The sequence below is a fragment of the Plasmopara halstedii genome (assembly GCF_900000015.1).
Source record: "Plasmopara halstedii genome assembly, contig: Scaffold_555, whole genome shotgun sequence".
NCBI lineage: Eukaryota > Oomycota > Peronosporomycetes > Peronosporales > Peronosporaceae > Plasmopara > Plasmopara halstedii.
The window spans coordinates 2,071,413-2,087,562 of record NW_020187475.1 but is presented as its reverse complement, the minus strand read 5'-3'; the positions used below and the strand labels follow the sequence as shown (position 1 = coordinate 2,087,562).

Sequence of the window (16,150 nt, the reverse complement as noted above, 5' to 3'; positions counted from 1 at the left end):
TTCGTTCTATACTTAGAACAAGTACGAGTTTAGCGGATCGCAATCCGCTTACTTCAAGCTGAACCCAGCGCTAATTATTTCTCCCATTTAAAATTCAAAACTGACTTAAATTATTTTTATCTGTGGCAAAGCCGCCTAACTTCAAATGTATACTTTTTCCTAGATATATATAGTAAAATCTACATGCATAACTACTGGCTACCCAGCCACATACCGTATTCTTGTTTGGGTTTAGTCACACCATGCCCATCTCGTGTGACACGCACCCCTGTTACCAGGTATGTCGTGTAACCCTATTACACGATATGGCACGTCGAGTGTATCAACAAAAATAATGTGGACAAATATAAAATTAAAGTACCTCTAGTTTCTTGTGCTTGTGCAAGTACCATTATCGAGAAGTAGCTCCTCCAGTTCTCGATAATGAGAGCGACCCACTCTGGGCTTTAGGTAATATTGTAGTTTTAGCTCGAATCATTGTGTTTTGTTTTTTTTTAGATTTAAAACCAATTATTTGATTCTCAGTCTGCAGCGAATCAAAACCATCGTCTCCCAATCAAAAAAACAATGCTAGTTTGTCAAAGCTCGACTTGTCTTCCTAATAACACTACTTTTCAGACAAATGTAGCAAAAGTCGACGCTGCTGAATGCAGCAGGAAATAATAAACCAAATTGGATTTGGGTAGGCGAGAGGATTTCGGCTGTGCTGGTCACTAAGGCATCGGACATTTGCACCGATATAAGAAGTTAAACATATAGTAGTCAATTTTGTAACTAGTTGGCTCTGATGTATACGTTTAATCCGTTTGTGTAGTCCTTAAGGTATTTTCACAATATATCTTCGAATGTTGTATCAATTCATGTACATGCTGAGCGCGACTTTGACACATTAGATTGACATGGTCTCTTCCTTTGTGTTACTTTTCCTCGACTGATGTCAAACCTTTCGCAAGCACAAACTTATAATAAACTGTCAAAACGACGTCTGTCCTTATCATGTCCATCATTTTTCTTAAAAATTGTTAGTGGTTTGATTTCCTTATAAACAGTGGTGAAAAACTTGAGTAATTAATGTCTTCATTTTTTTTTCACGACGCGAATATAATGCACATTTGTTAATTTTACAGATTCTAAGTCATGATAGTATCGGGTATTTCAAACCCAATGACATCGTGTGTCCAGTGTGTCAGGATTGTTCCTCTGTATCACTTGATAGTAGAAAAGACATGGCGAATTTGTGTGTCGCGGTGAAATTACGACAACCTGGTGATGTCTGGAATCGATTATGACTGCAATGGTCACCGCAGAAGTCGCTATCGACTTGATACGTATCAAATGGCAGTAATTCTTCAAGGATTCGTCCCGCCGCATCGATTTTTGCCGTTTCCAACAAACAGGCCACGTCTCCGTAGTTTTGAACCACCATATATAGGCCAGTCACAAAGTCAATTGTAGGAGCGTAGCGACACACTTTTCCAAGCCCATCGAAATAAAATATGAATGTTATTGGTAGTCGTAAAGTAGATTTTTGCACCATTCGGGTGCGTAAACGCTCGTTAAGAATAGTATGAGGAAAGATACTGGTCCAAAGATGACGTCGTAGTCGAATAACAAGTAAAGCACTCACTCGTCCCACGTTCACGTACTGATCCTGGCACTCCACAATATAATTGCACTTCTTGAGCATGAAACTACAAAATAAATGAGCAAAATATGCCCAATGCTGTAGGACAAATGTGCGTCCGATTTGATCTCCATATCGCACATCGCTGCATGCTGCCAAATCAAGAAAATTTGCCTGTTGTTCTTGATTCCCTGATTCAAAAGCTATTATACATTCTCGCATACAGGAAATAATACTCGTGGCCTGTACTGTACTCGATTGTAGTGGCATCCCTGACATATACTCCTGAATTCGAACTTTGTAAGCACTGTGTCGCGCAGTCAGTCGTTCATCTACCTCCATACGTAGACGCTTTACTGTCTCCTCAAGGCGGTCCACATACTGTCGCTGCTTCTCCCGGTACCGCTGCTGTCGTTTAATTGAAGCTTTTATAGTTGCCTCTTGTTTTTCTGTATCTTGATCAACGTCATCATCACGATTTTCCGAGCATGGCTGAGAAAAATGCTGACTCATCATCAGAAAGTAGATCTGACAATGAGTTGCTTTGTGTCGTTGCAATTAAAACCTCTTTGTCCCTTTTGACTCGTCCAGTCGCAGATGACGCTATTCTCTCAGATCCTTTTGTCCGTCGGAACGGCTCCTATTTTACAAGACTTTCATGCGGTGGCCAGCAATAGGATTGAAAAGCAAGTAGTCCAACTGAGACGTGACGCTGAAGCCAGTCGAGCGAAAGTGCGTCCTTGAACTGCAAGGCAAACAACTTCGGATGACTGTAGACAGCATTGACTTACGCATTGTCTTTCACTCATACTATTGTAGATCGATCATTCTTACATTGTTGCTAATAAAAGCTTACCCCTGACGCATCGTAACGTTTAGTGTCAATTCGTCTTGGCTAAACAAGAACAGAAGCTGAAGCGTGGAATTTGTCTGTGAGCTTAAAGCAAGCGTACGTCAAGATGGGCAGAGGCAAAAAGTCGAAGTTCAAAACTTGATTCTTGAGGCTCGAGAGTGGACAATAGGACAATATACCAACCCGGGGAATATCTTCGCTTGGCTTTTGCCAGGGCACCACAGGGAAGACTGCTCACATACGTTCCATCTCCTGAAGTTGCACTTGCAAAGGCTAACTTGGGATTCGTCGACAGCAGTAAATCTCCTTCTGACGTGCTTTCATAGACTGACACGTTAATATAAGAAGCACCCTCTGGTGCTGCAACTGGCTCTGGTTCAAGGACCAATAAACGAGCTAGAATATCGCATTCCTGTTTAACATGCACCAAATATTTGGGATTAAACGTATAGCACCCGAATTTGGCACATCCTGCGGCAGACCCATTACTAAGTTCCCACTTTCCTCGAAGTCTAGTAAGCTCCATACCATGTCCTTCAGCAGGAAGTTGGCGGTATGCAATAATCGATTGAGCTGGGGGATCGCTTACAACGTGCAGTGTAAACTTGCCAAGAACGCCTCTTTCAAATGTGGTCGGGATCAGCACGATATCGTTTAAATCAGCAGCAAGAGTCGATGTATCTATTTCAATAAAGCAAAATCCAGGCCGGTATTTCCCAGAGCTAAGCACTTTAAGCGGCTTCATTCCTGTATCAGCAAATCCTGCAGCGTGTAATCCATAGAGGCGCTCGCGAGTGTGCAGAGCTGCACGCAAGTTGATTGGAAAAGCAGGATTTTGGGGAGTTTTGGAATAAAAATTTTCCGTTTCAAGAAAAAGGAAAAGTGATCGACAAGGTTGTTGCAACTGCAGATGAAACTGCGGATTATCCATAAAAGTCGAGAAAAATGGACGCCCACCAGCACAGTCCATATCCCAAGCACTAGATATTACGATTGATGTCGGTGATTTCATGTCAAATGATGGAATTGTCTCACAGGTAAATGGTTGGGTTGAAAAAACAGACAATGTGTAATCGAGGGCGGCTATAGTTTCATACTGTGACACCACAAGAGTGAATGAAGGCTCAGGACCATGTTCTAGATCCAGATCCAGACTCATGAGTGTGTGGGGATTGTTACTGTATGTTCCTCGAGACACTGCACGGTGGTTGTAGAACACACGCTTACCAGGTGTACCACGATAAATATGGAGTGTTAAAAATTGCTGAGTCGAGGAGTCAATTTCGCGTTCGATGGCGCTAACATGCCTCGAAAGAAGAATCCACACAGTGCAGGATGTAGCAAAGGTCGTTGCTTTGTCCTGTGATGTTGCAATTTTTCTAAAGGATAACGAGTATTGAGGATTAAATCCAAGAGTGAATGAATCGTTGACAGGTCCAACATCAGCAGACCAGTGTTCGTGGTATACTCTTTTGTAAGGAAAGAGTTCAGGATTCCAGTTTAAGTACAAGCTCTCGAAGTATTTCTTAACAGATTCAAAGTCCATCCAGAACAAGCCTTCGTCTGGCTGACTATTAGCTTCATTCGGCATAGTGCTTTTAAGTGCATAGAATTGGCGTTGATACGAATCCAGCTCGTCACCAATGGCGCTGTTCCATCGAGAGTAATCGTATCGAGAATATGGTCCTTTCCAGCTCATCTTACGCCAGGGATTTTTAACTTGCAAAAGTCGTATCGTTTTACCGTTCTGAGCCAAGTCCGTCAGTTCATACACATTGAGCACAGCATAGACATGAGCGGGAACAAGGCCAATTTTTTTTGCCTCCTGCTTTGGGATGTCTCCTGTGGACATTGTGATGATACAATCTCCATAGTGAAACGCACTCTTAAGCTGATTCCATAGTCGTTCTTCTTTAGTTGGCGCGTCAAGAAGCTCGAATACTGAGACACGCTCTGGAATCCACCCCGTAAGAGCAAACAAGTCAATCCCTGAATTTCCGCCTGGAAAGTTATAGCCTCCGTTCAGCTTCAAATAAGCTTTTTCAATCAAACTTACCCATAGTTCATTTTTATAAGTCGTACAACTTGACAAAAGTTGTCCAGAAGAAGCACTGACAGGCAAAAAGTCGTCGATGACAATTTTACGAGGCACACCATTCGCCCACAGTTTAACTGCGTATTTTCCATGAGGGTTGTAAACCGGTTGTTTTGTCACTAGATCAGCTGGAAAAATAATGTTTGTTATCAAATATCTTTCAAATCGTTGCTCATATGCGGCAGCAATACACAAGGACGCAACAAATGAACAGTCCGTTACAATGTCCTGCTTTACAACAAATGGATTTACTCCGCCTGGTGCAATCATCACAGGTGCTTGGCCGCACAGTGCCGCATACTCGCTTGGTCTCATCCACGTTGCGTCTTTTTTCTTTTGCTTGACCGATAACGGCACAAAACCATCGGGATCACAGTATGCCTCCGGCACATCAAAGTTTTCATAAGCGTCCAAATCATCCACCCAGGGTACAAATAAGTGTCCATTTATATGCGAAGACCTGCGCAGTACTTCCAGTTCCTTCTCTGTGTAGGCATTCCCCAGCGCCTCCTTGTCATTTTCGTCCAATTTCTCTGTCATATTAATCCAATTTGTTGCAGCTAATACGTTAGTCAGTGCTATGGGCGCTGTTTTGCACTGTGAAGTCTGTAGCTTTGGCCTTTGGAGCGCAGCAAGATGCACGTCGTCATCACTGCATTTTTCCTGTTTCGGTACCTCATTTTGCGCTTCCTCGATTCGTGCCTTCAACTTTGATATATAATTTATAATATACTCGAGTTGCTCTTGAAGCGCCGCTCTGACTGTTGTATCGCTATTTGGCAGTGCGTTCAGTGCTTGAAAGTACGTTTCAGCGGCGATAATATATTTTTCCTTGACGCTTTCAGGTGTAGCATTGCCGGATACCTCATATTCCTTTGCAGCTGCATGCTGTTCCATTGCGCGTGTCAGTAAGAAATCGCTCGACTGCTGCAGAGCAATTATGCATGTCGTCAAATCATCAATTTTAAGCTGTAGACGCTCACGTTGTGCTGCTGACTCTACGATCGCCAGACGTTTATAAAGAAGAAGTGCCTTTTGATGCATCTGATTAGCTTGCGTGAGCTGGCCTTCGCGTTCGTACTTCTTTGCCTGTTCAACAGCCGCCAGCGCCTCAGCGTAGTGCTGTTCCGCCATGCTTTTGGCCATGACGTTACCAAAGCGTCAATTTGATTGGATGATATATTATAGTTATAGGATTGGTGGAAAATACTTGAGCGGCTACGGTATTTCGCAATACTCGCCGCACCATGACCGGTAAGGACGCGTGGAAACCCTTCGTCAAGTTCGAGTATCAGAAACTGCTACCAGCAGAGCTTCGTAACAAGGTGAATTGAATATAAAATGCCTTTCAAAGTTATCGTTTAAAGTAAGTGAGGACTGTTGTTCGTCGCAGCTGCGCAAACTGCTTGTCTTTACGGAAGCTACGGGCACAAAGCAATTAAATCAATCGCCTGCTTTTTCGCAAGGTTATCGCTATCCTTCGCCGGATAAACAAGCTGAGGGTGTTTTTGTGCCATCCAGTGATTCCAAGGATAGTATTTACAATATCAACTACTATACGCGCGACATCCGCCGCTTCCCCTTCCCTATCGAAGTCGGAATGCATCCATCTCTTCCCATCGAGAAACGAGTTGAGATCCCAGCGGATGCTAAACGTGGATCACCAGGGAACAAAAATCCGGCCGTACTGAGTTACGATCCTACAGGAACTCGATCAGCCATGAGCACAACCCATGAAGCGCGCGACAAACTCATTCAACAGCATGTTTCCACGCACAATGTGCGTTTTGAGTGGGAGGGTGATGCTGAGGATGAAATTCTTGAGGATTGCATAGCGAAAAACTTGCCGCCTGCCCCTGGTCGCCCATTTGTATGGAACTTTCCATCTCAAAGTCGCGTCATGCGCTGGTAAAGTTGAGGGAAAATAATTGAGAATTGGAATATATTCTGTAATCAAATTTCATTCATTCGTTTTTTTTCTTCCTTCTTTAACATCTGCGACAGTCGAACTAATAATGCAGTTTACCGTGATGCCAGAGCTCCCATCGCTTCTCGCGCCCGAAATTGTAGCCAAAACGGACCAATCCATTACATTGCGTGTAAAACAATTACCGAATGGCAATGAAGAAGCGCAGTACAAACTGCAAGCGGTTGGTTGCGACTTAAATGTACCTACGTATTGAAACTAAGTTGTAAATTACTCTATAGAGCTACAGTGAGCATGGTTACGTCTATTACTCGTGGATTGACTCTGTAACCTTTTCTAGTACTTTATTCCCTGTCAAGGGGCTCAAGCCCAACACGGTACGGTGACTCTTTTTTTATTTCATTTATTGTACTTATAGTAGTGCTGTTTAAAAGACGTATGTGTTCCGTGTACGCGTGGTGGACGAGATTAAATGCCAGTGTGGTGAGTGGTCGCCACTGACGCCTAATACGCGCACTTTTACAGAAGAAGAGGATGCTAAGCGATCGGGCACTGTATTTGAACATGCGCTGAAATTGGAGCGTGAGCAGAAGAGTATTTTAAAAGGTCAGATTTCGAAACTTACGGACATTTTAGAGGAACGCAAGGTTGCGCGTGAAAGTGAGAATAGAGTACAACAACATGAAGATATGCTTGCTAGTCGCCGTATCATCGATTCAAGACTTTCAAAGTTACAACAGGAGCTAAGTATGCAGACGATAGCGCTACAGACAGTCAAAAGTCAACGAGCAGCAGATGAATTGATGATTTCAGAACTTTTGAATGAGCAGGAAAAGCTACGAGCTGCGCAAATTGAGCAACAAGGACAAGTACAGTATGAATTGGAAATGCAGACCTTGCGTGAACGGCTAGAAATGAACGAAGAAGCGCTTCGTAAGCACCAAGAGCAAGTAAATGCCAGTCACGAGCAGATAATGAAGTATGAAGCTTCATTGGAGGCTAAAAAAAGCGAAATTACTCAAAAAGAGGAAGAAGTTGAGAGAATAATGGCCGACTGTAATCGTATGGTGCAGGAACAAGCAGATCTGGCTCATGTGAAACAGCTCGAAGTAGAAGATGCTCTGCTGGAAGCCAAGACATCTTTGGAGCAACAATTGGATATCAATACGTATTTGCGGGATGAGGTGTCGCGACTTCGAGAAGAGAATCATCATTTGAAGAATCAAATTGAGGAAGTGGATTCGGAAATTGTACCGAAGCTGGTACGTTTAGAGGATGAAAATGAGCAGCTTCGCGCACAGCTGTGTCGACGGTAGGGAGGTGATCACAGCAATGCCGGTGTCATGAGTTAAAGTCATCACCTTTGATAATATATACTTTATGGCTGCATAATTCATAGCGTTTGATAAGTCGCTATCACATGAACAGACTTAGAATCCATTATCTTCGTCTTCATCAAATCCTAAAGTGAATGCATCGGTAGCACCTAGTGGCGGAAGTCTTGATGGCGGTGAACTCGCTGATAGACAAGGAGATGGATCAAACATAGTGCGTGCTGGCAATTGTCGCCGATGTGCTATCCGATCATCATCATTTAATGCTTCATCGTCGCAAGACGAACCAACTGACATGTTGCAGGATCGATTTAGACTGCCCATGTAGCTGTCTGCATTATACGAGGCATTCGACAAACTCATTGGCCTAGGCGCGCTTCCAATTAAACTTGAATCATCATCAACCAATTCTTCTTTCTCGCTTATGTCACCTTCGTCTTCTGCGGTCTCCTGCATCTGACGAATTGTGGCCTTTACAGAATTTAGTAAATCGCAGTTCTCACTTGATGTCGGATCCGCATGTTTCCAGAACAAATACAACGGACCAATATACCGAAATGAGCGACGCAAGAGATAAGGATCGAAAGGAAAAAACGTCTCTAAAGGTTGACGTTGACCAATCAATGTAGAAGCAGAAGCAGATCCTACCGTAGGCTTCTTAGAATGCTCCATGGATTTGGCAGCTAAATTTGCTGGCACTGTTGCTGTGCCAATCGCTTGGTCTACACGTTCAAGACATTCTTCAGATACCAAATCAAACGTTTCGACAAGATTCAAAAACTCAGTTGCAACTGTTTGTTGACAATACGCCAATGGACAATAGCCAGTATTCGTAATCAAAAGCCGTTCCCAGCCAAGACTGCGCAAGAACTCATAGCCAGCACCATCGTCACTGGTAGCAATCTCCAGTCCGCGAAAGCATAGCATATAACACACGGTTTGCAAGGAGGAGATAAATATGCTTTCTTGAAAGCCCCGAACACTCTTAATCTCCAATTTCTCCGACTCCTCGAGTACTCGCTCCTCATTTTTGGGAGTTGTTGTGCCAACATAACGTTCCACTTTGTCCTGTTGGTCTTCATGTGCAGCGTCGTAAAGATCCATTTGGTCATGCAACCACTTAAGTAAATGATATAAAGCTTTTTGAAGATATGCCACGGAAATATACTTGGCACGAGCAAGAAAACTGGCTAGATAAGCACCACAGCTATGACGTGTAGTTGGAGGTGTCTGCGGATCCAGTGATGTTGCAAGAAGTTGCGAGATGAACACGTCCTGGAATTGAGGGTCCATTCGACAAACGTAAAACAGCAAGAATTGCGGATACTTGGATCGATGAGTGTTTAAAATCGAGTGTTCGAATACTTTGAGCAAATACTTGAATATCAAGGTTGCTTGACGCATGTTTAGGTTGTTGTATGTATTGCTTTCCTCGATAGGAAGTACTGTATCAGCTAACTCCGACGTAGAAGGTGATGATGTGGCACATTGTTCTATGTGCTGAAACATTACGAGCATCATTTTGTCCAATTTATCAGCCATTTCGTCCATGCGTCCCGACGTATTGTCAGATGGTAATAAGTCATCATCTAAAAAGTCATCCATTGTAAATACATCCTCTTCGCTTTCGTCTAATTTGATCTCCACGTCAATCGCTACAAGCTGGTCAAGCACCAGTCCTAACACACGCTCACGTAAACCACCCACATACTCTGTGACACGCAGTACATTGCGTAAATATGCAACCTGAGTCGAGGCATCCATTCGCTTGTGCGGAAAATGTTCACACAAAATTGGAAATAAGACGTTGGTTGCCGTAGGGACCAGCACAAGTACACGTTTAAGTGTCTGATGTGCAGCTTCAAATCGAGCTTGGATGCGTTCCTCCAAACTTAGTTCTCCTGTATCATGCGCTTCTATCGATCCATTGGTGCTAAAAGATTCTCCTATCACGATATTGCCAGCTCTCTGAATTGCCTCATCTTTTGCCTGATCTGCATCAAATTGTGCTCGAAGGTCGAAAGGCAGTTCCTTCATCTGCGGACGACGCATATTACGTACGAGCATGTGAAGTGTTGGAACCACATAAATCGTATTCGAGGATACTAAATGTACAATGAAATTCGTGTAGTCCTCGACCTCACATGGGTCTCCGCTGGCCAACAGGTCAAACTTGAACAACACATCCAGCAGTGCTCGGTAAGCGTGGTGTTCACGTGCCATCGTGGAGATGCAACGTGGCAAAGCACGAAAAATCTTGCGACGCGTGACAATAGGTGCCGGTACAAGCGTCAGTTGCTGGATAAGGTACTGGTAGCTCTTGGTATTACCCTGGGAGGACAAGGTAAGTGTGCCAAATCTTGTGAACGTAGAACCTTAAGCTAACCTTTATGACCAGATCAAGCGCATTTTCGATAAATTGATGCATGCTAGCCACCTCTTCCTCAGTCGGTGGGGTCGTCGACGTTCCCAGCGTCGAGTGTATCAACGCTGCAGCTCCAGCCATCTTTCAGTGAATTAAAAGCGTTTCGGGATTGGTGAATATTGAAAAGCTACTTTATCTGGTAAATACGTTAAGTGGACAAGTGCTGCTAAAACCCTGTAAACGCTTCAATTACAAGCGTGTTTTGGAGTAAATGGTCACTTTTACTGTCGTCTTACCTGTGTTTATATACACTATCTGTTACGCAAACCGAAGGTATATTCATGTATCTAGAAGCAGACAGCAGTCAAGAATAGCGTGTGCTTGGTAAGCGCGGAGCTACAGGCTCACTCCAGAGATAGAATGGGACCAACATTTTGCACTGCGTTCTTCGGTAACTTTGCTACTTACAAGAGTATGGAGTACAGCTCATCTGAAACGGGGTTTCCGCAAAGAAGCTTCGACTCCAGGAGTCTGCGTCAACAAATGCACAGAAGTTGAACTTTACGCAACCGGAGAGCCTATGACGCAATTAGAAACCTAGGCTACTTTGCTTTTTTAAGAGTGACTTTTATTGAGATTTGGAGCATATATACCCAATTGATAAAATCACGGACGTCTCTTATACAAAGTCCCATTATTTTCATAGATACCAACAGCTTAGATGATTTTGAATATTTGTGACTTCACAAAACAGTAAATATCATATCTATCACTTCGTATAAGTGTACAATATATTTGAACAATTGTCCAATCGTGTAAGGAGCACGACACAAAAGTACAGGACGTACACCATTAGACCCCCCTCACACCAAGATTGAGACGACGCTCAACACGCACTCACTGCGTGCAGAGTTCTACCTTTAAACGACAGTGCCCGTTCCAAATAGCATATTTGCATCGTTATCCCTTTACCGTTTATAATGTCACGTAGCTCGGTGGGCATCCAAAAATATCTTTGCGGGCATCGGTCGTGAGGATCGCGACAGATGCCCGCAATGCTATACTCGTGTGTCCAAGGTTTTTTATATGAGAGCGGTCGCAGAAAATCTACGAGTCCTGATCTGACACACTCCCCCTAACCTGGAGACATGCGGCCGAGCAACTCGCTGATAAGGTGTTTTCTGCGCGCCTCTTCTCTGCGCTAGGTAAACTCTCCGTACTCTTCTCCTATCGTGAATCATTTTACGACACCGCGCCGTGATAAGGAGCTGGACCAGGCTCAGGGGACCAACTTGCTCATCTGCGAGCGCAAGAGTCACGCCGACTCTTGCCAAATTCATCACGTCAAGACCATGGTTGTAAAGTGTCAGAAGTCGTGCTGGGTGGGGCTTACGCATCCATGCGCGCGAGTCGAAAGTTGCTCCGCAAGCGCTTGCCCGTCCCGCAGGTTTTTAGGAACACCTCTTACGCTTACAGCAGCTGCGGTTAAGAAACCCGAATCGTCCATCAAGGATGTACCTCGGGTACTGTACGCTTGCGAGAGTGCCGAAGATTATTGTACTCTGGTTGCGCGCTGGGCAAAGACGATTCTTCGTCACGCCCACATCAAAGCGTTTCAAGCCAGCCTCAGTGAAGCAAACGTACGACTAGAGCGTTGCCTCATAATTGACCTCGTGAAGTGAATAGCACGACGGGGACGTTAAGGTGGACATCTATCCACTCCCATACTTAAGTGTTCATAACCCCGTTAATGAAACAGCTATCACAGCCACCGACTAGGTAAATAGCTTGCAACAAGGTTAGTCCCCACTTGTTGGTGGGAAGTCTGATGAAAATAAATGATCCTATCTCTTATCGGTGGGATCTGAAGGCCAAAAGCATGACTAATCGTCGGCGAAACAGTGCCAGGGCAATTTTGCCAAATTGGAGTCTCAAAATTAGTTTTTCGAACCTTCGACTTGGTCAGATACTAGCTACCAATTATTCCGCGGGAAGTGGATTATTTCTTGCATACAGAGCAGCCCCAATGGAGTAAGACCTTCCCGCGGCTGACTCTCGCGACCTTTTCTGTCTGTAGCGGCACGTTGTCTCTCCCGAGGCTGCGGCCGAAACTGAGATGGATCAGATCTGAATGCGACCTCTGAGCTCGGCCGTCGTACTGCGTGGCTTGCAGCACCCTCAGCGGCTCAAAACCGCGCTGATGCTCTACAGCAGTGGGTAGATCAGCTTACGAAACACAACGCTCTTCATGTTCGACTGGCTCGTAGGAACGGAATCGTGGTATGGCCATATCGAGCATAGGATGCACTCCTTTCACTTCAAAAAACTACCAGTAAAACGCAATATCTTTACGCTGCGACTGTGAAAGGTGTGATAAAGCGTGTTGTTGTCCTAAAGATCAACAGACATTGCATGTATAGGTCAACTGCATATAATAAAGATTTTTCCTTTGCTATTTCATGTTTATCTCGCTTGTCGACAGTATCGGCGTGTTGCTTCTATACATCCTTTTCTCAGCCACAGCATCGCGCTATCCGTGCATGACGCTCAATCTGATTCTGATGGAATGTGCAACGGGGTTACACATACCCTGGTGTAACGAAATTCCCCTTCCCCCGGTATAGAGGGGCGAGTTACACAAGATGGTGTGACCGTACAATGGTGCGGATTACACAAGTCGGTGTCATCACACATTGATGTGGCTACACCGTAACAAGAAGCCACTACGTGGCGGGACTGCCAGTAGTTACGCAAATTTATTAGTTTTACTATTTAATTGGGAAACCTAGATCTAGGACATAGGCGGCTCTGCCGCAAATAAAACAGATAAATACGGTTTCAGTTTTGAACCGAAGATTACATTTGCCTTGGGTAAGGTTTTGGGTACTCTTGGAGGTAGCGGATTGCGATCCGCTACACTCGTACTGGTATACAACGTAATTCGGTGACCTCACTAAGCTTCCTCTAGGCAAAGAGCTACGGCAGCCCCGCTGCATTTGGTAGCATTCGTAATCAATCTACGCCTGAAACGTTACGACTGATCCTCTGTAAGGATGGAATAATTCTTCTAATTGCTTCTGGGCATGCAGGACGGGCTTAATAAGCTGATGTCCCCGCTTCGCCCTGAGGGCATGCAACACCTTGCTTCGCAAGGACCCGAAGCGATAAGCGCGGGCCAAGAGGCGTTTTCGAATTATGTAAATGCTCTGCTAGAGCCCCTAGAGAAGAAGATGTCAGCATCGACTCCGTTCATGACGCCGCTGTCGACGATGGATGACTCCTCCCGGCTCAGGCCGCTCATGGTGATCGTTAAGACCTTCGAAGATAAGGATGGAGAGAATATCCCGCTCTGGGTGAGAGAGGTCGAAATGGCTATGGCATCCGCCATGCTCCAAAACGAGCAACAACGCGTGGCGCTAGCTATCGCCAAGCTCGGGGGAGGAGCGCAAGAATGGGCACCAACGTGCGGTACTTCAGTTGAAGCGGCGTGCCCCTCCTTCCAGGAGCTGAAACGTCAGCTTTCGCTAGTGTTCTCACCGCCTAACCAGGCATATCGAGTGCGATCGCGTTTCCTTGTCACCCGACCGGGCAAGAAGGAGGTGGTGGACTTTGTCCAAGAGTTGAGAACTCTCATTGCCGGGGTGGCAGCCGATTTTCTCCCCGAGGCGGTCACAGTGATCGTCTTTATGGAAGGCCTCCGCACTGACGTGGCCAAAATGAAAGTCTTCCGTGTGCATTTATCTTCTTTTGAAGAAGCGGTGAATTTGGCATTCAATGCCAAATTCAACTCTAAGTCGGCACGACTTGATTGGAATGCACACCCTCAGACATCGTCGAGCGAGCCTGAGCCAACGGATCTCAGCTATGCTGAGAAAGATGAGGGAGAGCTCCGAGCTGTTGAGCAGCATGTAAGGGTTGTCCCCTGCGCAACGCGCGTCAAGGCTCATCGAGCCAACGTCCCGCGTCTAACCAGTCTTATTTGTCGCGGGAAAGCGAGAGAATCCAGTAGGCGCGGGTCGCCTTACTGGGGAAGAACTGAGTTATGTTGAGCCTCAAAGAGGAAGAGGCAGCAGGGCTCAGCCCCAAAGAGCTGCGTGCTCTTAAAGTGCGTGCAAGCCTGGCTTGCTGATTGTAAAAGCGGCCGTGAAGGGCCTAGAGAAGCCACAGAAAATCCTGATCGATTCCGGGACGTCGGGCAATTATGCTCGACACTCCACGATCGAAGGAAGTCAGCTGTATGCTGAGGCGCTGAAAGCACATTTGAGTGACGCCGTCATTGTCCGCTTAGCGATGGGTATCTGTATCATGTGCCGGGCGGTGGCAAGTTCTTGACTTTGATAGCGTGGAACGCTGCTTAGTCTTAGACTTGGATGCAAATAAGACCTTATACTTGGTATGGCATGGTTGGAACACCATGAGCCATGGATCGACTGGAGGTCGAAGACCTTGGGCGCTACGCGCGCGTCTCCTGACACACTTCTGCTAGGAAGCAGAAGCTCTTTTGGCGCGGGCACTGAATCGGGACGGTCAATGTGCTGGATATCGGAGTTTACGAGGTGTTGAACACCGAAGGTGTATCGGACAAGAATTCCGCGGGCTGAACGTGGATTGGCAAGTAACCCACTGATCACTGCTCAAGTATCAAAGCAATTGCTGCATGCCAAGAGTGGAATGGTCGGACGAGGTCCGAAGCATCCAGAGCGAGGCCCCAGTGATGCGCGTGGAGTGGCACGGAAGTCACTGAGCACTGCTCGCTTAGTGGGGATACTAAACGACACTGATTGAGTATTCCTACTGGTCTCACCGAGGCGTAAAACCTCAGTAGAGAGGAGTCGGCGGTGCTGTACATTATCTGAAAGACGCAGGGCATCGACGTTGACCCAGGATGTGTCTACCGCAGGCGGTAGCGCACAGCTATATACCCTTTTCAACGGTATGACGAGAGAGGAAGACGGCGACGTCACCCTTGAGTCTATTCCCGCGGTGGGTGCTCGGCTTGAGCTAGACGAGATGTCCTTCGAAGCGTTTGACAGCGCCTTGAAGGCAGGCGATGTAGCCGAGGTGGTCATTATACGACCAAACGAGGTGATTAATTCGCCGTCGCTTCTGGATGAAGCTGTTCTAAGGGTGCTAGACGCACGAAATAGATCTTCGATCCTAAAGGATCCCTAGGATTAGTACTATTCTTTGGTAAAGGAATTCAAGGCGCCGTCTCCAAAGACCAGCCGTCGGTCTTACCTCCAGACCGAGGTGTGCATCATGGGATCGACCTGGTTCCGGAAACCAAATACTGCGTAACACGCCAATGGCCCCTGCCCAAGGAGCAGTGTGACGTCATTGACGCCTTATTACGTGCGAAGCACGACGCAGGAATGGTACGTGGAGCAAGTCTCCCCACCCGACACCCACGTTTTGTGTTCGAGAGCCGAACGGCAAGTGGCGTATCGCTCACGCTTACAATAAGCTAAACGCTGCCACCATTCTGGCTCAGACGCCGATTCCTAGAAAGGATGTGCTGTACAAAGTACAGTGCACTCGACTTGGTCGATGGTTATTACCAATTGCTCATGGGAGCATGTGATATTCCGCAGACAGCGGTGAGTACTGCGAGCGGGATGCTTTGGGGGTGGCTGGGTATGCCTTAAGGGCTGTCAGATGCGCCAGTAACATGTAATCGTCTTGCGACGCAATTGTTCAGGCCCCACCGAGCGTATGCACAGACTTACTCTGAAGACATCTTCGTCCACAGTCGTGCGGGGATCGGGAGGACAGATGAGGAAAAATACATCGTCCATTTGAGAGCGGTGCTCGGGTGCAGGCTCACGAATAAGATGTATGCTAACACAGATAAGTGCATCTTCGGCGCTGAAGAAATCCCCTTAATAGGGTGCTTCATTGGGAAGCGTGGCCTTCATGCAGATCCCGCTCAGGTAAGGGCCATTGTGGACTGGA

At 46.0% G+C, this 16,150-nt stretch overlaps 5 protein-coding genes across 5 annotated transcripts; 2 read left to right on the top strand and 3 right to left on the bottom strand.

Annotated features, from left to right (window-relative positions):
- Positions 1 to 1,186: 1,186 nt before the first annotated feature.
- Positions 1,187 to 2,137, bottom strand: PHALS_11959 (uncharacterized protein; the record flags this gene model as incomplete). The annotated part of the gene is made up of 1 exon (XM_024727416.1): positions 1,187 to 2,137. One exon carries the CDS (start codon positions 2,135 to 2,137, stop codon positions 1,187 to 1,189), a length of 951 nt encoding a protein of 316 aa, XP_024577995.1.
- A 127-nt stretch (positions 2,138 to 2,264) lies between these two features.
- On the bottom strand, positions 2,265 to 5,718 carry PHALS_11958 (calpain-like protease; the record flags this gene model as incomplete). The annotated part of the gene is made up of 4 exons (XM_024727415.1): positions 2,265 to 2,394; positions 2,459 to 2,482; positions 2,720 to 2,948; positions 3,006 to 5,718. 4 exons carry the CDS (start codon positions 5,716 to 5,718, stop codon positions 2,265 to 2,267), a joined length of 3,096 nt encoding a protein of 1,031 aa, XP_024577994.1.
- Positions 5,719 to 5,819: 101 nt separating this feature from the next.
- Positions 5,820 to 6,484, top strand: PHALS_11957 (uncharacterized protein; the record flags this gene model as incomplete). The annotated part of the gene is made up of 2 exons (XM_024727413.1): positions 5,820 to 5,897; positions 5,966 to 6,484. The coding sequence occupies 2 exons, from the start codon at positions 5,820 to 5,822 to the stop codon at positions 6,482 to 6,484; spliced, it is 597 nt and encodes a 198-aa protein (XP_024577993.1).
- Positions 6,485 to 6,587: 103 nt separating this feature from the next.
- On the top strand, positions 6,588 to 7,815 carry PHALS_11956 (Immunoglobulin-like fold; the record flags this gene model as incomplete). Its single annotated transcript, XM_024727412.1, has 3 exons — positions 6,588 to 6,722; positions 6,781 to 6,876; positions 6,934 to 7,815. The coding sequence occupies 3 exons, from the start codon at positions 6,588 to 6,590 to the stop codon at positions 7,813 to 7,815; spliced, it is 1,113 nt and encodes a 370-aa protein (XP_024577992.1).
- Positions 7,816 to 7,929: 114 nt separating this feature from the next.
- On the bottom strand, positions 7,930 to 10,541 carry PHALS_11955 (rna polymerase i-specific transcription initiation factor rrn3; the record flags this gene model as incomplete). Its single annotated transcript, XM_024727411.1, has 4 exons — positions 7,930 to 10,164; positions 10,220 to 10,339; positions 10,390 to 10,432; positions 10,495 to 10,541. The coding sequence occupies 4 exons, from the start codon at positions 10,539 to 10,541 to the stop codon at positions 7,930 to 7,932; spliced, it is 2,445 nt and encodes an 814-aa protein (XP_024577991.1).
- Positions 10,542 to 16,150: the final 5,609 nt, after the last annotated feature.